General features: G+C 38.2%; 1 protein-coding gene across 2 annotated transcripts in view; it reads right to left on the bottom strand.

Annotated features, from left to right (window-relative positions):
* Ero1b (endoplasmic reticulum oxidoreductase 1 beta) overlaps positions 1–22,462 on the bottom strand; it is a 54,564-nt gene extending 32,102 nt beyond the window's left edge. For both annotated transcript variants that reach the window (XM_013156464.3, XM_013156463.3), the window contains exons 1-3: positions 22,122–22,462; positions 14,272–14,391; positions 545–628 (exon numbers count right to left, since the gene is read on the bottom strand). In XM_013156464.3, the coding sequence (XP_013011918.1) occupies positions 545–628; positions 14,272–14,391; positions 22,122–22,223 (306 nt within the window). In that variant the 5' untranslated portion in view covers positions 22,224–22,462. The remainder of the gene's footprint in view (positions 1–544; positions 629–14,271; positions 14,392–22,121) is intronic.
* Between the last annotated feature and the right edge of the window lie 1,641 nt (positions 22,463–24,103).

The raw sequence follows: 24,103 nt of genomic DNA on the forward strand, positions 1-24,103 counted from the left end.
TGAAAAAATAAAAAAGTTTGGAAGTCTAATATATAGCATCCTCTTGATAATAAGTACAGCGTACCCTTTTAAAAAAAAAATGAAAACCCAATTTCAAGCCTGCAAATTTACCCTTTAGCCAATGAAATGTCTACTCTAAATTTGAAGGTTAGGGTCAAGGATCATTTTTGGTCTTTATATGTTTTGCATGTTTTTTTTAATGTTTTGCATGTTTTTAAACCTATGAAATAGGATGCAGATTCCATAAAGCATGAAATAAAAGCTAGGTGCAGACCTAATACTAGAATAGGCCTCTGATCTTCTTTCCATTATAGAATTGGACAATACTTCCACATCCAATCACCAACACCGAGGGACAGAAAAGTATCTCTAAACCCATTTTGATGACAAGTATAGAATCAGCCACTGACCTATAAAGAAGAGGGCAGAGAATGTACCAATTTAATGACAAGTCCGAATTCACTGACATTAGCCTAAAATACAAAGGATATGCTTATCTAAAAGTACAAGAGAAAGTAAGTTTTTTCCTCTTTGCTTATTATACCTCTGGGCAGGGCTCCACATGGCAGTCTTTTATTGAACAATGGCCATCTTCTGCCCAGAAAGGACATGGTCGCTTCAGATTAACCTTGAGAAAAAGAGTAAGCTAATGTTAGTGTTATGCTTTAGATTTAAATATCCCCCAAAGCATTGTATGACCATATGTGGGGCTTTTGGGCAGTGACTGGATGATCAAGACATCACAGCTGACCGGCTGAAAGAGGCAGGACACTGAGAGGGTGGCCTGGAAGGGTTTATTGCCTTTCTCTCTTCCTCCCTTTACTCTCTGCTTCCCTGTGGCCATTCAGTGAGCAGCTGTCCTCTGCCATGCCCCTCTGCCATGCCAACCTGCCTTGGAGCCAGCTGAATTTAGGTTGAAACCTTCACAAACTGTGAGCTAAAATAAAGCATTCCTCCTTTGAATTGTCAGTATCAGGTATTGTGTCCCAGAAATGACATGATTAAAAGTTAACAAACACACTATATGTAAAACAGAAAGGCTTTCTATCCTTGTGGTACTTACATAGCTCAGATTTTAAATAACTTAAGTTTTCCTGACACTCAAATGTAATATTAGTTTTTAAAATAAATGGTTGCTATTAGGTCTCTAACATTTGAAAAAGGGAATGTTCAACTTTACTGCTCCCTTTAACACCGGACAGCATTTAGGACTACTTTAATGTCTCCCTGTCCCTAAGGTGATTTTATCACTAGGTCTCCTGAATCCACTGCCTTAGAGAAGCACTGAACAAATTCTGTGTGCCAGGCACTGGGTTAGGCTCTGAACAAAGCAGCAGCAGCAAAGGAATTCCCCCTTCCTCTACCAAACTTAAAATCCACTGAAGGAAATAGAAACAATCCACATTACAATCCACTGAAGGAAATAGTATCTGTATGCTTAATTAATTGTAAAAAGTTATCATAGATGCCATAGAGGAAAATCCAGACTTGTAATAGTTGGCATAGGGATGAGAGATCTTTGAGGTGGTAATGTTTTTGGATGGATAAAAGTTGAAGAATGTGGGGCTAGGGATTTAGCTCAGGGGCATAAGCGCCTGCTTTGTAAGCACGCAGTCATGAGTTCGATCCTTGGTACCAAAAAAACCAAAAGTTGAAGAATGCATACATTTAGGTAAGGCAACGAAGAGTTCTGGGAACCCAGAGTCATCGGTCTGGCTGATGCTTAAACAGGAAAGGAGAGGGGGACAGGGTATGGCTGTAGAGGCAGGATACTTCAAACGAGGTAAAAACACTACTATTCCATATTCTACAGATGAAGGGAAGCTGGTAAACTAGTAAGTAGGGCTCGCAGATGGGCTGTCCAAAACAAAAAATCTAAGTTATATCCTGTTTCATCTTTCTTCTTGTTCTTTATACAATCTACTTTTATCTACTTTTCACCACTTCCACTGTCATCATTTATCTTTTACGAAGCTACTGCAATAGTCTCCTTGTTTCTACCACTATTTATGCCACATTACAAGAGTTAGTTCAAAACCCAAATCCTAGCAATCCTTGCTAAGTTACTTTTCTCATTACTGACACAAAATACTAACACCTAACCATTAACAGAACAGTCTGAAGATGTTGCAACCCACAGCTGACAGGCTCCAAGGCAGGGCAGCATGGCAGAGGAGAAACTGTCCATGCAAGCAGGTAGAAGGTAGCAAAGCAGGAAGCACAGCAGCCAGCAACAGCAGCAGCAGGAGCATCAGCAAAGCCTCTCTTTCTTTACCATCCCGGCTGTACCACACCCAGGTTAGGTCTTCCCATTATTTACTCCTAAAACTATGCCAAGTCAGTGGACTAATTTGGTTCCATAAACCCTTAATCCACATTTACACACCCTGGATACAGCCATCTCTGAAAAGCCTCACCTATCAGTGCATGAGGCACTGAGGGGACATCTAGATACAATGCTAACACTCACCCAGAACCTTCCTGTGACTTCCCAGCATCCTCAGAGCAAAACCAAATCCACATGCAGCAAGCACTGCAAGGTGCTCCCCAAGGTGGGTCCCTGCACTTGTCTCTAGCCCCTCACCTACCATGAGTTCCTTCCCTGAGCCACTCTGCCTCCTAACTGCACACACAGCAACCTCCTTTTGTCTTGAAGCCTTGGCATTAGCTCTTTTCTTTACCTGCACTCTTGCTCCTCACTCAGTTCTCTCTCAATTACTACCTCAGTAGAAACAGTGTCTGAGTAAACCCTCTAGAGTAATACTCAGAACATAATCCTTGCTGAACACTCTGCTGACTACTTATCATTTATGGCACTTATCACTACCTAAGTATTTGTTCACTTCTTTATTGTATGCATCTCCCAACATAGTGACCACAATTTTGCCATGTTTATTTTATCCCCAGTAACTACAACAATGCCCAGAATATATCACAGCTACTTCAATAAACATGTGTAGTAACAATATCTGTATTACACATAAAGAAGTAAGTATAGAGAGACCAGCACACAGAGGAAAGGGTGACCAACTGTTCTTAGTAACATCTGAAATGGAGAGAGAGCAAGATTTCTAGGCAGAGAGTTAGGATGTCTAAAGACAAAGAAACATAAAACAGCATGGCACATTTGGGAATGAAAAGTTCTCAACCGACAGCCCTTGAGCTCCTGCGTCTTTAACATCTCAAAGGGGCATTCACAGTGCCTCAAACTTAGCACATCCAAACACATGCTCTTCCTCCTTGTAATTCTTACTCAGTGATTAGCAACTCCATTATTCTCATTCCTTAAGCCAAAATCTTGGTATTAATCTTGGTTCCTCTTTCTCATTCCATATAGAGCACTCTAAAAATCTGCTGTTCTGGCTTCAGAAAATACTCAGATCTAGAGATGACTTCAGCATCATGGCCATGTCTAGCTTCTGTGTCCTTCCTGCAGACTCACTGAGCAAATACCTACATGTATCCATTCTCTTCAGAAGAAAGCCAAATCCAGTTGAAAGACTCCTACACACGCTAGCACACTAAACTCATGCTGAGTACTGTGCCTTAACATCAGGAAGGACACCTCAAATCCCAGCTTCCTTCCGAGGAATGAGGGCCTTATACCACATGTACAGCAGCCAGTTTCTACCATTCCTGCCAAAAGGCCGAGTTCTTCAATGTCCCTGAGGAAGATCAGGGACAGGGCATCAGAGGATTTCCTCAAAGAACACAGGGAGGGTTTGAATCATGCATATACTTCAGCAGCTTTAATGTTAGGATCAGGGACCAGCACGGTCTTTCTAGCTCCCAACCTTACTCTGGAGCTCCCTGTGGTTCTGGCCTCTAAGAAGTCAGTATCTGGGAGCCCACATAGTAGATAATGAATAAACTACTTGAAAATAGGAAAAATGGCATACCCTGCCCTTCCTCCTCTCGGAGACAGATCTAGCCCTATAAGCTCTATAAGGTAAGAGGTTGGAGATTCTGCCAGCAAAAATGGGAGGAACAGCAACCCCTACAATCCACTCCTATGCTTTCTTCCCTAGTTTGTCTCCTACATAAATTTCTATACATTCTCAATGAGACAGCAGGAGACCTCTCCACATCTTCAAGGGAAAACGGGCACACCCTGAGCCTTTCTACCTGGCTTTCTTCAGTGCAAATGCTGAGCAGAGGCTCCTCTGTAAGGGCCTTCTAAGATGACTCCTTTTCTCTTTCCCATTGCTCCCATGATAATCCCAGACTTGAAACCTTTCCATATAAAAAGCTGAAGGGCTCTGCCAGTCAGAAGAGAAGGGACAGCATGCCCTACACCCCCCTCTACTGGCATGCTCTGAAGACAAACCCTTGCATTCTTTCATTAGGGTAATTTCAGACCAGAAGGCTTCCTGTAGGATGGTATAAGTCAGGTGCTTGCTCAACAGGACAGTGGGTCCTCTGTGCACTTTCTTCCCTGGATTGCTCCAGCAGTAAATCTCACTGAGCAAACACCTACTGGAACCACTGACTTTCTTGGAAATAGCTCCTATATGTATTAAGCACCCCAACTTTTACAGCCTTCACTGAAGAGGCTGGTTCCTAAATCACCAAACTCTGGGAACTGATGGAGTTCTGTACTCCTTTAGAATCCTAGACCACAAGAACAAGATGACTTTCAAACTTGAAAGTATACAGCAGCTACCTCCCCAGATTTGAAGTGGACAGTCTGATCATATGCATCTGCCTCAGAACCTTTCCTTGGGATAGGCAAGACAAGTGGGAGACAAACTCTAGCTCTCAGCTCTGAAAGAAATGTAGCTAATAAACTACTAAACTCTGCAGCTTGCTCTCAAGGTAATGGCCACCATCTCACTTTTTCAAGACAATAGTACAACTGGACACAAATTTCTTGGGAATCAGTAAATAAGAACAAAGCAAGCTGGAAAAGAATAGAAGGGTTAGAGGCACCTTGAATCTATGGCCACATTTACAGGGAAGGAATACATCCTACATGAGACCTGTCTAACAAAACTAGGATGGAAGCTGGTTCTTTAATGCACAGAAACCAACTGAGTGAGTCAAGGGAAAAGAAGAAACCATACTGTGTTCCAAATTTAAAAAAAGGTAAATCTCTAGAAGCGCACCCTAATGAAATAGAGATATCCAATTTGCCTGACTGAATTTTAAAAGACAGCCATAAAGATGCTCATAGGTAACACATTAAAAAAAAAACTATTAACTTCAACCAAGAGTTAGAAAATATGAAGGAGGACTAAACCAAAACCATCAAGCTGAGAACATAACTGAAATCAATAAATCAGCAGAGACTTTCAACAGAAGATAAAGCATATTGAAGACAGGTCATTGAAAATCATCCACTAATAAGTAAATGAATGAAAAGTAAAAACAGCCGAAGTGATATATGGGTACACCAGGTAAAACTTTATACAAATTTTCAGAGTACCAGAAGGACAAGAGAGAAGGACTGGAGAACATATTTAAAGAAATATCAGAAAACATCCTAAATGTAAGGAAGGAAATAGAAATTCAGGTCCAAGATGCTTAGCAGATACCTAAAAGGGTTAATTCAAAAAGACTCACACCAAAACACATTATAATCACATTTTCAAAAGTCAAAGACAAAGAGAAAAATATTGACAGCTGTAAGAAAAAAAGTCATTTTTTACATACAAGAGGACCTCCATAAGACTACTTGCAGATTTTTTAGCAGAAACCCTGCAAAACAGAAAGGAAAAGGAGAATGTACTTTATTTATTTATTTAATTTTTAATCGGTACCAGGGATCAAACTCATGACCATGCGCTTGCAAAGCAGGCGCTTATGCCTCAGAGCTAAATCTCCAACCCAGGAGAATGTACTTTAAAAACAGAAAAAAAGAAAAAAAAAATCAACCAAACAATCATGCCCTTCAAAAATAAAGGGGAGATAAAACTCAAATGAAGAGGAAGAGAATTTACTAACACTAGACTTGTCTTTTAAAAAATGCTAAAAAAAAAAATCAAGCTGAGGGGAAAGGTCACAAATAGAAACATAAAAATATAAAATTAAGTATATAATTGGATTTGAAAGAACAAAATTACTAAAAAAGAGAAAATTACTTAAAACAACTATTAACCACTATTAAGGGACATAGCTATAAAAGATACAAAGTATGCCATCAAAACCAGATTGTGGAGAAAGGCACAGGGGTGTGTATGCCTGCAATTCCAGGGTGAGACAGGAAGATCTCATGTTCAGGGTGAGCTTGGAAACTTGGCAAGACTCTGAGTCAAAAAAAAGGACTCAGTGAAAGAATACCCCTGGCTTTAGTACTCAGCAGGAGAAAAAATTTTAAGGAAAGAATAAAAGTATAGACTTCACACAAATGATCAAAGTTTTTAAGAGATTAAAATAGCATGTTATTAGTACACATAAGTCTCATGGTAACCACCAAGAAGGCAGATCCTTAATAGATACACAAAAGATAAAAAAGGATTCAAGACACACTACTACAAAAAGCCATCAAACCACCAAGGAAAAGAAAAGGGTTGGGGAAAGAAAGGGAAACAAAGATCAATGAATAAACTATAAAACAATAAAATGGTAGCAAGTCTTTACCTACCAGTAATTATTTTGAATGTAAGTGGACTCTTTCTAGTCAAAAAGATATTTTGTGAAACTGGGCTCACTCTTATAATCCAGAAACAAATAAAAGGAAAAAAACAAAACAAAGCAAGATGCTATGTGGCTAAATGGGGAAAAATTCACACATGCTTCCTACTAGACTTGGTTTACTTCTAAGAACATACATAAACTTAAATGTGAGGGGATTGAAAAAAACATTCCAAACAAATAAAAAACAAAAGAGAACAGGGATATATTACGCTTAGACAAAATAAGTTTTAGATTTAAAAGTATAAAAAGAGACAAAGTCTTCATATCACAATAAAAGGGTCAATTCAATAAAAAGTTATAACAATCATACATGCACTCAGTATTTGGGCACTTATACAAAGTAAATATTAATAAATCTAAAGGAACTGCAATAGAATATTAGTAAACTTCTGTTTTTAAGTCAAGCTTTAAAAAAAGAAGAAGAAGAAAATACCCAGAATTCACATGTTACCACTTCTACTGTTACTACTGTGTTTCAACACATCGCCATCTTGCCTGGATTATTACATGGTCTTTTACTAGTTTCTCTGCCCAGTCCTTATACCTATACAGTTGATTTTTCAGCATAACCAGTGATCCTTTGGAAAGCACACAAATCTGCCAAGTCATTTCATGATGACTAATAATGTCTTACATGTTTTGGTCCCCTGTTCTCTTCTCCTTGTTCACTGACCTACTTGTTCCTCCAATATGTAAGACACACTGTAATCCTAGGACCTCTGCTTTTGCTGTTTCTCTGCCTACAGTGCTCTTTCTCCAGATAATCAAATACCTGGCTTCCTCATTTCCTTTAGGTCTTCCTCAAATGATGCATTCTCGGTTTGCTGTTTTGAAGTACAGTAGTAAATACTGGGCTACTTTTTTAAGCCAAAAAAGCTAACTAGTACATGGCGTAAGAAGTAGATTATGGTAGACACAGTAACACACTACTCAGATCTTCGTTCAGGGATACAGGGGTTTACAACTATCCAAGCCCTTCTGGAAGTTCTTCAGGTAGCTGAAGAGATCTACTTTGTCAGGGCTGTATGTCCTTTCCTACAGTGCACTTCAATGACTGATTCAGGGATATAAGGATCTAGAGCTCTCACTGCAAATAAGGACAATTCTGAAGAGTTATTCCATCTTAAGAATTTCCCACAGAGTCAGCTAAGATTTCACTGAGGCTGCATCACAGCTTAAATTCTCCCTTTGGCCAATCCTAATCCCTCCCTTCCTTTTCTTCTCTTAAATTGTTGATCCTAAGAGTAATTCCCTAATTAACCTCTGGAACACCAATCCTTGAGTGTGTTTCCCAAGAAATCTAACCTGCGACAACTTGTCTAGCTCCATACAAAACAAAAACACATTGGCATTTTTATGAGGATCATGTATATTCATATACTAACTTGGGAAGAATATCTTCATGCAGTGGGGCTGGAGTTTGGCTCAGTAGCACAGCATTTGCCTAACATGCACAAAGCCCTAGGTTCAAGTCCCAGCACTGTAAAGGTAAAAAAAAGTCTTAACATCTTTATGCCAAAAAAGATCTTTTTCTATCTGAACAAGCCTACTTTCATATGTTTCAGGAATGTTTTCAAGCCTTTAAATTTTTTTAAAATTTTATTTTAGAGAAAATAAAACCAGGCAAAATAAAACAGAATAAAGTGAATCAAACCAAGACAGTGTAAGTGACACAGGATTTCAAAACAAAGTAACAGGAAATCAACAATGGTTACCCATAATGCCTCTTGTTGTCTTCAAAACAGCTGCCAATACCTTCAGACATAGTAAAATCAAACAAAACAGAAACAGAATAGAACCAATAAAAACAAAATAATGAATGCAATACAGGACTTCAAAACAAGGTAATAATAAATCCAAAATGGCTACTATATCTTGTTATCTTTGAAATAGTTGCCCATGTCGTCAGATACATCAAAATCAAATAAGATAAAACAGAATAAAACCCAACCAAACAAAACAATGAGATTTTGAAACAAGATAATAAGGAATTAACAATGGCTACCATCTTTAGAAGGAGATCCCCTATTGCATATTGTTATCCTCTGAATAGATGATCAGACTATTTAAATTTAGGCCTGCAAAGTCAGTGAAACACTAAACACTACAGCATTAAGTTGTATTTTACCTCATTAGCTACCATCACAGTCTATGTTTCTCCAGATCTTCTTGCCTCCCTACCCGTGCACCAGAAAAGGCTGGTGCCTGGCTCTCACTTAGTCAGCCTGCACACGGCCAGCCTTCTTTCTTTAGGTTTAACTGCACATTGCTTAATACATTTATGCCTATATATTTTATTTTATTTTTTGTCTTTTTTGTTTTGATCGGTACCAGGGATGGAACTCACGACTGCCTACTTGCAAGGTAGGCGCTTATGCCACTGAGCTAAATCCCCAGCCCCTATATTTTATTTTTTTATTCATGAGGTTTTCCAGTCTATCTTCCAACTGGTTATTGTTAGCATTTAAAGCTATTAACTATTTCATATATAAAGTGTACAACCATTTTTTGCTTATGTTTGCAAAGTATACTTTTGTCACAAGTGAAATCTTTTTATTTTTTGAAATATTTATACTTCTAATGGCTTTTCATTGTTTAACTGTACTCGACACAATAATGAAGACTATAGGTATTCTTTTCCTGGTTTCTGAAACTGTACTAGACAACATATCCAACAATAATGAATACTATCGGGATTCTTTTCCTGGTTTCTGATCTAAGTGAGAATTCTTTTACTGTTTCTCCATAAGATCTTGGTTATGATGATGTTAGGACTGAAATCATCGTGTTAAAGAAATATCAATAACTCTTATTTTAAAAAAATCTAAGAAGTTTGTTGACAAGCTAGAAGAATCATCCTTGTAGTATAGTAAATAAAATTTATTTGGTTGTGATTTTTTCATATATATATTCAAACCTTAGGTATCATCACTTCTACCTTTACACTTCACAATCCATCAGAAAAGCCAGTTGGTGTTACCTTTTATTTAAAAAAATAAATATCTCATCATTGTTCACATTGTCCAACTCTAGAATCCTTTGCTAAATCTGTACCATCTTATGTAGAGTATTGCAATAGCTTTCTAAATGGTTTCTCTCTTTCTGCCTCATACTCTTACAGTTTATTTTATACAAAAATACCTTCATTTCTTATCATATGTTGAATGAAATCCAAAATTTTCCTATGGCAAATAAACCCTGATTTAAAAAAAAAAAATCTGGTCCCTACTTAACTCTCTAACTCTCCCTTTTATTCATTTTCCACCACAAACATCATCAACCTTTTTCCTATTCCTTGAAGATAGTTACTGTACTCCTTTGTCAAGATCTTTAAAACTGCTGTTTTCTTAAAACTCCATTTCCTGAAATGTTCTTTCTCCAAATATTATCACAGTTTACCCTTTCACATTAAGTATGTCTTTGCTCAAATGTCACATTAGCATATCTTTTGTTGTGGTTTAAATTAAAAGTTCCCTCAAAAGATTCACATACTAACAGCTTGACCCTCAATGCAGCAATGTTCAGAGGCAGGGTTATCTTAGATCATGAGAGCTATGTGGATTAAATAATGATCAACTTGTAATACACTAGTATTACAAGAATGGATATATCTCTTATACCCTTCTCCATTTGACTTGCTGGGTGAATATTATAAAATAATCTTATAAATTATGTGTCCTATATTAAATCTATTCCCCTGCAAATGCTTACTATAACAAGGTCGCTCACCTTAATCCATTTATGAGCCCACAGCTCATCAGTGGGGGCCAGCTGGAAGTAGGTCACTGGAGGCAACACTCTCAAGGGTATTTGTTGTTCCCAGCCCTTTTCTCTTTGCTCTTTTCCTGCTCTCTCTACCTCCTGGCTGCCATGAAGTAAACAATTTTCCTCTGCCATATCCTTCCACCATGATGCTGCTGCCTTTAAGTCAGGTGACCATGGATTAAGACTTCTGAAACCATGAGTTACATAAACTTTCTCTCCTTTTAAGTTATGTGTGTCAAGTATTTTGCCCCAGCAACAGAAAGGTGATCTTTCTTTCCTGATCACCTTCATTAAAATAGGGTTATCTGCCTTTTTTCTCTCCATCATCACTATCTTTTTTATCTTGCTTTTCTTTTCTCCATAATATTTATCCTATAATCATCTGAAAGTACATGTACTGTTTCCCTGATCAGAGCAAAAGCTTTGTTTTATTCACTACTGTATCCACAGAACTACCTAGACTAGAGGCTACCACAAATTACTCTTCCAATAAATATTTCATCAGAGCCAAGCATGGTAGTGCATTCCTATAATCCCAGCACTTGGCAGTTTGAGGCAGAAAAACTGAGTTCAAGCACAGCTTGGTATACAAAGCAAGTTCCAGACCATCTTGGGCTCCACAACAATACCTCATCCCAAAAATAATTAAGTAGTGAGAAAAGGAATGAAAGAAATACACACTGGTTACTTTTCTCTTGTTACTGAGACATAATACTTGACACCCAAATTGAAGAAGGAAAGATTTAGCTCACAATTTGTAGAGGTTTCAGTCCATAATTGGCTGGATCCAAGTCAGGGTGGCATGGCTGAGAGGCAACATGGTGGCTGTAGCAAATACCAGAAGTGACAAGTGCAAAAAGGGAAAAAGGGCAAAAACCCCATCACCTTCCTTCTCTTACATTGTACGCTGGCAACCTGTCCCAGGGCAGATGCCCCACTTACACCACCAATCCCAGCGCTAGACAATGAACCAATCATAAACACTAGATTCAGCTGCCTTTGAAAGGCCCACCATGACTGCATGAGGCTTTAGGGGGACATTTAAACAAAAAACCATACATAGTAGGATAATACAAAGGAAAAGTTATAAATACCAGGTATAGCAATCAATTGACCAGCTACATAAAAGCAGATGGTTGTTTCTTCCTATATTTCCTTGCTTGCTTAATCAGAAGTATGCATGTGTATGACTGAAATGAACCTCTTCTCTTAGCTTTGTTTGCCTGTATTATATGAAGTGGTTGAATTTCATGCATTGACTGGTTAAATTTCCTTTCTACATCTTTCATAGGTTGACAGAATTAGAAGAGCAAATCTTAGACTCATAAGCTGAGGACACTCATAAATCAGGACACTACCTTCCTTTGGGAAAGGACAGGAGTATGTTTTGGTTATATATAAAACAATTTCACTCTGTTAGTTAGTACATTTTTAAACTACATGCATGAGAGGAGAGAAAAGACTATATGTTGGGTAGCCAAGTGGCATATTGCTATTTTTGCCTATCCAACACCCATGTTTCCTTATGTAGTAGTCCCCGAATTTACCTTTGAGAAATAATGACTCCTCTTATATTCATGTGAATGAGACTATTGACAAAGTTATCCTTTCTTGACCTTTGGTCAAAGGTCACATGACTTTACCTAGAACAATCAAGATTCTTACCTCTTGGATAAAGTGTTGTAAAATATGAGAATTAGATTAATTTGATCCAAAATTTTGCCTTTAATTATTACTAGTGCTCATTCTTTTAATTTCATCTACAGTTATACGCACCTTAGTACTCATCCTCTTTGAAATTCAAATTGGCCCCTGATGCAATTTAACTCAAAAATTGTGTCCCAGTATTCATCATTTGTTTGGTACTCAAAACACAAGCTAGAATTTATCGTTGTTGACTGCCTCATGACCCACTACCCTTTTCAGCAAAACAATTTGTTTGGTACTTGTCATACCTCCTGGAACCAATTAATAACCAGTACCAAAATACCACTATGTTCTAAAGTATGCTTTCTCAATTTGTCATTCAATTTTGTAAACTACTATCTTTTCTTAATTAACTTGTTTTCCTAGCCAACAAAAATGCCCTACCTATGATATCTAAACCATTATTTCTTCATTTGAAAAATGTGGATAATACTAAAAACTTTTGGTGTGAAAGTTAACAAGATATTCATTTGTTGAAATATCTGAGTGATTCTATTTACCAGGACTTGTAGGGATATATAAATAGAAGATGCAATACCAAAAGGAAGAGAGAAAGAATGAATAGTCACAATAGTCACTGGAAATGTAGTCTGGCCACCTTTGAAGGTGCAGTTTTTAATTAAATGAATGCTTCCTCCATTATATTAGTCTGAACTATATAAAAGTGTGTATTCAATAATTTTTGAAATATAAAAGTAACAACTGCATACAATTCAATCTAATAATAAGAAGGATAACAGCAACTATAAATACAGAATAGATTCGGATTCAGTGGTGGCAGTAATTTATATGCAATATCCCTAGATTAAGAAAACAGGTTTAAGGGGCAACAGATGAGGCTCAAGAGTAGAGCCCTGCACTGTACACACAAGCCCTTGGGTTTAATCACCAGCAGTATACACACACACACACAAAACAGGTTTAGCCAAGCATGGTGGCACATTTCTGATTGTTATGAGTTCAGGACCAGCCTACCCTACACATAGTCAACTCAAGGCCAACCTGAACTACACAGCAAGACCCTGTCTCAAACAGACAGACAAACAAAAAAACAAGATAACAGGTTTAGATATAGATTTCTCTTTGAAATACACTTATAATACACTAAAATCTGAAATACACTAAAATCTACACTTATAATCAATTTTTTGTATTGTTTATTTTGAGATAGGTCTTATGATATAGTTCAGGTTAGCCTCAAATTCCTAGTGATCATCCTGGCTCAGCTTCACAAATGATGAGATTACATACATGTGCCACCATACCCAGCTATAACTGTAGAAAGAAAAGAAATAGTCACCCCTTTTTAAGATATTCTTGGTACTGAATGGATCTTTAACTTTCTAATTTATCCTCCTGCACAACTTAAAATTGCCAAAAGACTGAACATTTTACCCTTAAAAATATTTGAAGAATTGATAGTCTACATAAAATTAAGATAAAAAGAAAATCATGCTCAGTTTTTAGAATAAACACTAAAATCAAAGAAATTATAAACCAACTGAATCCTGAATGCAAAAGCAAAGGCAAAGCCTAACAGCAACTTTTAAAACACTTTTCAAAAATTTAGAATAACTATCCTTTTGAATATTGCTAATTGCATTATTTGAAGACTGCTGTGGTCTCTCAGGTATTATTGGTATTTCATGTAGGTTTAGGATAGAGTTACTAGATTTAAGATCCAATCCTGCATATTACTATAGATACTGCATACAGTGTTTCCTGTAGCTTTGCCCTGTTTTGCCAGCTCTCACAGGGTACTAAGCAATGCATATTTGCTGTTATGTCACTTTGTACTGCTAAGACTGCTAGTGTACAGCCCAACTTGAAGCCTAGGTAGATGGGTCTACATGACAGAATCTACATTAAAGGGAGGCTGATGAACTCAGTCCCTGGCATTTTCAGTTGCTGTAAAGGAAAGAGTCTCTGTCTTGAAACCAAAAGTGAGAGATAGAGAAATCTCCAAACACAGCATGGAGGCTGAGATTCTCAGTGATTAATTAATTAAGAATCACTATGATTCTGAATACATTCAAATAACAAAAGACACGCACAGGCTGTTCAAGGGAGTTAAAACGGGTTTTCAAAAGGGTCATAAAGTCACTTCCACAGACTGCTATAGAAAAACTTTTGGCATCAACAGAATGAAACTTATAACCTTACCTTGTAATAACGGAAATAGTCTCGTTCTTGCAATTTTTTTATTTTGGGGAAGATCTTGTAGTTGTTGAAGTTATCAATGCTGTCAACATCACACAAGCAATCATCCAGGACTCCAGCCACCTAGAATTCACATAAATAAAAATTTAAAATATGTAAATTATTGATGTTTCAACCTTAACAAATCTGTATTACGATACAAAAGAATCATTTGTTCATTCAAGATAGCCAGTTTTTGCTAATTAAGATTCGTAACATTAAAGCAGCTACTTATGCTGCTTTACTATGGTCACTGATACAAAAGTATGAAGATCATGCCCACCCTGAAAAACTAAAACTTCTTAGTGCTCAAAATAAAAGACTAAACTCTCCTTCTCTTTCCTAAACATATATAAATTCCAAGTAGCTAACCTATGTGACAGGCACATTGCTAAGACCTTTAATATGTCATGCTTTACTCTTTAGAAGTATCCTATAATATCCTAATTTTACATGTAAGGAAATTAAAGTTTAGCAAACTTAAATTAGTTTTCCAAAAGTTTGAAATTCATTCCCCTACTAACTAAAATATCCACTAATCCAAGAAAAATTGTTATTTACAAAGTGACTTTAGAGTACAAAAATTCCATAAAACATTCAACTGAACTAAAAATTGGACTCAGTGTTATGCAACAATTTGAATGAATCTTCTAGGAATTATTCTGAGAAAAAACGCCAACTCCAAAAGTTTACAAACTATATGGCTCCACTTACACAATATTTTTTAAATGAAAAATTTTAGAAATGTAAAAAGAGATTGTTGCCAGGGCTTAGGGATGGGAGGTGGAGTGGAGGGGGAATGAGGTGGAGTGAAGTGGGAATGAGGTAATATGGTTATATAAAAAAGCAACAGGATGGATGCTTGTGGCAACAAACCACTCAATATCTTTGCTGTCGTGGATACACACAGCTACTCATGATACAGCTATATAGAACTAACATGTACATGTGCAAGAAAAACGGGGAATCTAAATGAGATACCAATCAATGGCAATGTTCAGGTTATATCACTGTACTATGTATGTTTATAAGATGATACAATAGGATAACTGAAGGGTACAGAGCATTTATCTGTACTATTTCTTATAACTGTATATGGACTTACAAGTCAATTTTTCAATTAAAAATAAGAATGGGGCTTGGTCTGAAGCAGGTAATTCATAAAGTCCACAAGAGGAACACACGCAAGTGGTTATCAGGAAATGGAAACCAGTCCTTGCCAGCTGTTTCTTTTCTTTTCTCCCTAGGCATAAATGTATCTCCAAACTCCCTGCTATATCATCTTGAGATAAAGCATAAGAGATCATTATCAAGAACTTCAGCTCTTGGGATTCTTTATGCTTTCCTATCCCATTTTCTAGGATCCCATCACTAACTTGCAAATCTCATTCCATTACTCTCAGTACTCACACAGGACTCCAAATTCTAGCCCCCTACATAACAACAGAAAAGCAAAATCAAAATACAAACAAAAATATTTGGCTTTAAAATACTGTTCCGGGATCAGGTTTTAGCTCAGTGGCATAAGTGCCTGCCTGGCAAGCACGAGATCATGAGTTCGATCTGTACCAAAAATAAATAAATAAATAAATAAATAAAATATTGTTCCTAGTAATTGCTATTTCTTGAATTGCTGACTATGTCCAATTTAGGAGGCTAGACCCAGGAGTTCAAGGCCAACACAGCAAGACATTATCTCTTAGGCTGAGTATGATAGACACAGCAGTAATTCCAGCACTCTAGGAGGCTTAGACAAGAGGACTGCAAGTTTGAGCCTAGACTGTGCAACTCAGTAACTTGGTGACACCACGTTTCAAAGTTAACAAAAAGGACTAGGGATATAGTTCAGCATAAAAACTCTGGATTCAATCCCTTAATTGAAGAAAAAAAAACCCATACTTTCCTTTTTTTGGTAATATATCCCTAAGCAATATACTTTGAGGTTTTCTACATTTTTGAACTTTAATACTAATGAAATCTAATATGTGAATTCTTCTGTAATGTGCCTCTGTTACTATCATTTTATTTTAGTATCTTTTCATAATTAGTTTTACTATTAAAAGTGTAACATTATATAAAAATATCACAATATATTCATTCTACTGTTGATCTATATATCAGAAAGAATAATGCCTTCCCCACAATGTTCATGCCCTAATTTCTGAAACTTTCCATATGTTACTTTACATGGCAAAAGAAACTTTAAAATTGTAATTAAGCATCTTGAAATGGGAAGACTTACTGGAGTATTTATGTTAAAACATTATAGTCATAAAATTCTTTATAAAACAGAGACAGAAGTGTTGGGTTCAAAAAGAAAAATTGTAAGATGGTACACAGTTGGCTTTGAAGATGGAGAAGAAAGACAATAGCCAAACAGAAGCCGTCTAGAAGCTTGAAAAAGGCAGGGAACCATTCTAGTCTCTATAAGCAAAATAATCTTGCTGACATCTTAATTTTAACCTTCTACAATCCATCTTCAAAATCTTGCCCCAGAACTACAAGATTAATATGTGTATATTCTTTTTGGTCACTAAGTCTATAACAATTTGTTATAACAGCAACAGGCAACTAATACAATTTAATACAACTAAAACTAATGCATGTTTTCAGGTTTGGATAAACAACAATATACATCTTAGTATACATGTGCGATAATTTCTCCAGGTTATATGATTAGAAATGGAATTGCTATAAGTACATGTTCAGTTTTACTAGGAAATGACAGGTTGATTTCCAAAACAGTCTTCCCCAATATTTGATATTAATGTATGCAATCTAGTAAGTACGAAAGTATTTTAGGAGACATGTGCCAGGAATCAGAAACAAATACTAAATACATTTTTTATAGTATGTCACACTGAGTAAGAGAGGAAGACAGTAGAGAGTTTTAAGCAAAGGATGAAAGGCATAGGGAGTAACAGATAAGGAACAAAAGGTTTCACTTGTACATTATATGACCAGAGCTGAAGAATATTTTAGATAAGGGAACCTGTTTGATAAAATGACACTTTAGCAGAAAGAAACAAAGACAGTGAATTTTATGCATACCGAGTGCTCTTTGTAGAAGAAACAGTAAGAGGGAATCAAAAAGTATGGTGAATGCCTAAATTTTTAAAATACTACAGTAAAAGATACATCACCAAAACCAATGGGAATGTGTTTAAAGCAAGAGGGAATAATATGAGAGGTATTAGTAGCAGTATGTCTTTTGCTGTAATAAATTTTAAAAATTTAAACATTGTTATTGTATCTCACACAATGGCCTTAAGGCAAGAACACAGTTGCTCTGCTTGAAGAACAGGGAGGCTGGTTCACTGGAGCATATCTGACAGGGGGAAAAGATCTTGAGAAGAGCAAATTTAAGGAAAGGATCAGGAGTTTGGTTCTTAATACTCAAAACCGAGATACTTTCAACTGAGAGGTTGAAAAATGGTAAAATATAAAGATCTAGGGCTGAGACTTCTACTCTGGAGATTTAAATTTGAAAGTGACCAGTAAGCCAAAATAGAAGAAATGGTACAAGATTCAAACTCTGAAGTCCAAATGGTTGGCAGGCAAGGGCAAGAACAAGGAAAGGATACTAAGACTGGCCCACTGGACAGGACAGAAACTACTGAAATGTTGTATTCTGGAAGCCAAGGAGAGCTAGCATTGAGCTTTGAAAATTGCTGCTAATAGGTAAAGCTGAGATTTAAGAACTTACCAACAAAGGCCCTGGTGATTTTAACAAGATCAATTTTAGAGGAATGGAGGATCAAAAGTATGACTGGAATGAGAATAGGAGAACCAAAACAGAAGAAATAAAGATAACTCTTGAGTTTTTCCAGAGAGTGAGAGAAAAAATGATGCAGAAGCAGAAAGAATAGGTGAGTTCAGAACTTGAAAAAAGTAGAATAATTTTTTTAAAAAATGTGCTGTGGTTCTAATCTAGGGTCTTGCACATACTAGGCAAGTGTTCTATTATTGAACTATGCTTCAGAGAAGGAAAAACTGATCCAGGAGGGAAAGAGAAGGCTGGTGGAACTAAGTCCTTGAATGGGAAAGAGGAACTGGGACCTAATTTACGTGGAGGGACTGCCCTTTGACAACATAAACAGCTCATCATGGTTAGCAACTGGATATCAAAATATGTGGGTAAGGGATAGTAAGTGAATGATGTCAGTTATTGTGGGAAAATTCTTTCCTGGTTACTCCAATTCTGTTAGTGAGGGTGCAGATCGAAGAAAATGGGGCTCAAAGAGAGAGAAAAGACACAAAATGGCTGTTTAACTGAATAATCATTTCTTCACCTAGGTATAATCAGTCCACCACTGAGCTTTGTTTTGTTTCTAATACTTCTATTTTTACATCTTTTCAGTCTTTAAAATCTTGTTCTTTTTCATATTTTCAAGCTTCTCTTTTTCTTTAAAGTGATATTAAATTACCTGTCCCATAAATTTTTGTTGTTTGTAATGTAGTTGCTCAATTTATAAGAATACGTCCTGATAAACCCATTGAAATTGAAAATATCAAGTGGAAATGCATTTGAGACACCTAACCAACTGTATATCATAGCTGAGATACACAATACACTGTGGAGCTCCAGCTGTTTACCCTCTGGCTCATATGGCTGACAGTTCATGCAATAGAGACCTAAAGGTCACTGCCACTGTCCAGCATGGAGAGAATATCTGAGCTCATCTAGGAAAAGATTACAATTTAAAACTTGAAGTAGTTTTATCTGAATACACTTGTTTTGCATCGCTGTAAAATTTAAAAGAAAACTGCAAAATTGTAAGTGACCTATAGGTCAGGGACTAAACCTGATTTCTGGAGCCCTATTTTCTTATGTATTTTGTGATCTTTTAAAATCTACTTATTTATTCTTCTTGGCACTTTATCTTTGGGACTCCTTTAGGGCTTAAGTTGAAAATAAATGTATCAAGGAGACTGATGCTTGCTTTTCCTTGTCTCCTGGGGAATACAAACATGACTTTCATTTTTTTTTTTTTTTTGTCTTTTTCATTTTTATCGGTACCAGGGATCGAACTCACGACCGCCTGCTTGCAAGGCAGGTGCTTACGCTGCTGAGCTAAATCCCCAGCCCCAACTTTCACAAATTAAATTTTCTACCTGAATCATTTCTAGCACAAATAGCTTAAAATTGATCTTGAACTTAGATAAGGTTACACTTTTTTCAGAGGATTATTTTCTCACTCCTCCAGCAAGTTTTGTTACTTTCTCCTTACTTGTAGTGCATTTCTCATTTACTCTTAAACTGAAGATGTAACTTTTTAGAATCTAGGCTTTATTGTGGGGTCTCTTACCGGTTTCCTTTCTCTGGGCAGACACTCCACACCTATGTAGGTTATAAAGCAGGAGTTCAAAGTCTTCAGGGTTTGGGGAAAACACTAAAAAAATCATAGACTAGTACACCACTATTTGAGTCTCAAGTTTCTGGCACTTCATTTGGTGGGGGATTCTGTGTATTCCTTGATTTTATGCCACCTCAGAAAGTCATTTAGAAGGACTTCAAACATATCTGACCACAATTACTGTACATAGTTTTTCAGATTATCACTTGCAGCTCTATGCCTTTAGTTCCTAGTGTTTTGCCATACTACAAAGCATATCTCCATTTATAATGGGGCATGAGAAATATATCATTATATGTGCTAAAAATATTTTTATGCTTTAAATGCAAGGAGATCTATTAAAGTTACCTATTTCCTTAAATTACTTTTATCTTTTTTAGGGGGAGGGTGCTGGGGATCGAACTCATGACTGTGTGCTTGCCAGGCAGGCACTTATGCCACTGAGCTAAACCCCCGGCCCAATGACTTTTATCTTGAATAGAGATTTTTCAAAGATTCTAATGCTTCCCTTTCCTTTTTCTACCAATCTAATACATGCAAGAAATGGGGGGAAAAACCTGACTTAGTTCCACTTTTTGATTTTCCTGGTCTCTTTTTGCTTCTCTATTCTCCAGAGAAGTAAACACTGATATGTGGTATAGTGAGGAATGTCAATTTAATGTCACTCACTCAACATTTAAATTCTCTAGACTTCAGTCAACACAATGGCCTCATTTCTGAGAAATGTTCAGAGAAAAGGAGATCATGCATATTTAAGCATGTTACAGGTTATCTAAAATATGGTCAAACTATATCAGAAAGTCCCCCTGGAAACAAAAACAAAGATAACTATTTTAGATGACTACCTGGCAAATGCTACTTTGAATATGCACAAATCTTTAAGTGCTGAATTACCTATATGTAGTTAAAGGAAATTAGAAGTATAGATGCAATTATAAAATATTAATTACATATAATTAGCAGTAGATGAAAAAACCTTAATGAAGCTTTAGACTTCTCATAAAGTATATAATTAATGTTATGTTAAAAAGTGAGAACTTTCGTTTTAGAAAAGTATCTAAGGGGCTGGGGATTTAGCTCAGCGGCATAAGTGCCTGCCTTGCAAGCAGGCAGTTGTGAGTTCAATCCCTGGTACCGATAAAAAAGAAAAAGACACAAAAAAAAAAAAAAAAAAAAAAAAAAAAGAAAAAGAAAGAAAAGTATCTAAATGTAAATTCCAAACACAAACATTCAACTAGTAACCAGGAAATAACTTTTTCAAAGATAATTTGGAAAATTTATGTTTTCTAAGTTCAATAGATATCTCCAGAATTCTACTAGTTAAGTGTTTTTCAAGTGGGACTTAAGAATAACTGCATTACAATTACTTCCAAGGTCTGTTTAAATGTTGATTCCTGGGTCCCATTCTAGAACCACTCAATCAGTACAGATGGAAGCAGGGCCAGAGATCCTACCTTAACCAGCTCAGTATCAAAAGTTTACTCATTTGTGTCAAATCATTTTAAAACTACTCAAACATGAACATAAATGAAATAATCATTCAGGGATTTGGTGCTGAGCACCACAAAACCATTGGAGAATATCTGAATAAAGCCAGAAAAACATGTTTACGCGGTTACACTCAAGAGTTACCGTCAATTTTTCTTAGAGATGAGCATTAATTGCTTCAAATGGCATCTCCCCTTATTATCAAGCCACCTGAGGCACTCTTTTTGGCTCTGAGCAGTTCCACCACTTAGCAGCAGGTGCAGAGGAGACAACAGCACCTGGCAATCTATTCAAATTCTACTGAATAAAAAAGAAGTAAACACAGCTCTCCTGGCAAAAGGTTCTGGTCGGCTAACCTTCAGGTTTCTACGATGACAAGAGGACTGCTTTTAATCACTTCACGGAGACACCTCCAAACTCTAGCTTACGGTGCCGCTAGCACCTCACTGTCAGATCCACTTAAAGAGACAAAAGGCAAGAGGGTAAAAACAAAGCGATACTGAGCAGGGCCAAAAGCCAAGGAATCGCTAGTGCACAAAATCAAAGAACTCAAGTTTTGTCCTCCTCCCAACCCACTCTCAGGGCGGCCAGGAGTGGGGCTCCTCGGGTTCCGCGGACTCCCGGCTGGCTTCAGGAACTCCCGAAGGGAAGGGCGACACTCGGATGCGTTCCCTACAGGCAGCCGAGATGTTCCGCCCGTCCCGTCTCCCGCCACACTCCTGGCCGCCAAAAACTACAAGAATAAGAACCGCAACGGTTCAGGGGACCATTACCATCTTCCTCTCCTGAGTGCCAGCACCCTGGATGTCGCCATCCACGCGCACGCCAGGGTTCGCAGACGTTTCCTGCATTGGACGGACCAGTCGGTGCCCCAGCTTTTCCCTCGCACCTGCACCCGGCTGATGTGCGGCCCGTTAGCAGCCGGCTCGACCGTCGGCGAGTTGCCGGGTGGACCCTCTCCGGGCTTACCTGGGCCTCGACGACGCTCGGAAGGAAGCTGAGGGTGACTAACAGCTGCACTGCGGCCGCCGCCCCCTGCCCGGCGCCGGCCCGGCGGAGCCCCCGGCTCATGCTGGCCTCCCCCCTCCGCGGACAGCCGGGCCCCTCAGGGGCCGGGAACCGAGGGCGGCCCGAGCGATGACCGTAGGGGACCGAGTCGGCGGCAGAGCTCCCCCAGAGGTAGAGGTCTGCGCGCCGACCCGAGGCGGTGGATACTGCCGGGCGCCTGGTAGTGGCGGCTTCTAAGGTAGCAGTGCCGCGCGCCCCCGCTTCATGCCCGGGTGGCCCCGCCCCCGGCGTCCGAGGCCGAGGCCACGCCCCGACGCAGAGCCTTCTGGGAGTTGTGGTCCCGGCGGCCCCTGCGACTGGAAGGCGGAGTCGGAGGCCCAGCTAACCGCAGGGTAGCGCTAAGGAGGCTGCTCCGCCTCCTCGGGGCCGGGCTCCGTGGCGGCCAATGAGGCGCAACCACGAGGGCTGCAAAACACCGAGAGGGCGGGGGATGGGGGTCCTCTTCGGAGTTGGCTTGCCAAAGCCGCACCCCTCTCTGGTTGTTAGGGAAACAAGATAGAGGGCATCCCAAGAAGGTCCTTGTCCCCTCGTGGCCACCAGGAGTCAGGACTCACCAAGGACTTACTCAAGTCAGAACTGCAATTTAAGCGATTGTCTTCTTCACTGTAGCCTCACAAACTACAGTTACCTTAAAAAGTCGTCTAGTTCAGTCGGGTAGATTCACCTCTTTGATTTTACACGTCCAAGGTATCATCTCCTGCACCAACCTATCCCCCCATTGATATATTGACATATGCAAATATAACGCATATTAAAACATGAAAACAAAGCTAAAAGTTTATAGGGAAATGAGGATAAACGTATATAAAAACTTGGATGACAAACTAGACTGAAATTTCAAATGTAACACATTCTAATTAGCTATGTGGCCTTAATTCCAATCTCAAATATTAAGATTACATAAGTAATATACATAAAGGGCTTAGAATATTACCCAGCACGTAGCAGGAGGTATCAATAATGCTGTGAACTTTACCAGTACTCTGGGTTTCTACAAAACTAGTGCTTGGATTTACCTAGTATGTAGTACTTTCTAACTGCCACTATAACTAATTACTACCAATGTGACTAAAAACAAACATATTCTAGATGTCAGAAGACCAAAGTGGGTCAGCAAGGCTGCATTCCTTTTGTAAATTCCCGGAGACAATATGTTTCCTTACCTAGTGTCCAGCTTCTAAAAGTCACCTGCAGTCCCAACCCATGACTTCGCATCACAAGGTTACATCTCCTTTGCTTCTGCTTCCATTGTCATATGCCTTGTCTTTCTGACCCTAATGCTGTTGCTTCCTTCACCTAAAGAGATTACTTTGAATTTACCAGATAACAGAGGATAATCTCCTTATCTAAAAATTCTTAGTCACAATGGCAAAATCTCTTGCCATATGAGGCAAAGCATTCACCACTTCGGAAGATTAGGGAATGGACATTTGTGGGGGGCAATTAAGCAGCCTCCCAAATGTGTGCTTCACATCTTTCAGCGTACTTTCACATATATGTCTCTCCACCTGAACTGTTACAGAACCTATGGGGCATAATGAAAAAAATTCAAGAGTGACAGTAAAGAATTAAGTCAAATGTAAGGCCCTGGGTGAATTCAAAGGCCCCTTGCCCATAGAGCCAGCTCTGTTGATCCCTTTCCTCTGCAGTGGCTCTTTCTCTTTTGCCTCCAAACATGTCTAGATATTTCAGAGCTTAAAAACATAAAAATTCTTGATCCTTCCAGTTATGTCTCCATGTCTCCTCTTTTTTTCTCTGCTAAACCTGTACTTTTAATCCACTCCTTCCCCTTTGCCCAATGTATAAATATTTTGGATAAGAAAATAGCGTTTTGCTTTCACGGGAATCCAGTGGACCCTTATGAGTCTTTTGTGCTGCACTGG

This window comes from Cavia porcellus, unplaced genomic scaffold (genome assembly GCF_034190915.1).
Source record: "Cavia porcellus strain 051 isolate PalLab524CR breed Dunkin Hartley unplaced genomic scaffold, mCavPor4.1 scaffold_13, whole genome shotgun sequence".
Lineage (NCBI taxonomy): Eukaryota > Metazoa > Chordata > Mammalia > Rodentia > Caviidae > Cavia > Cavia porcellus.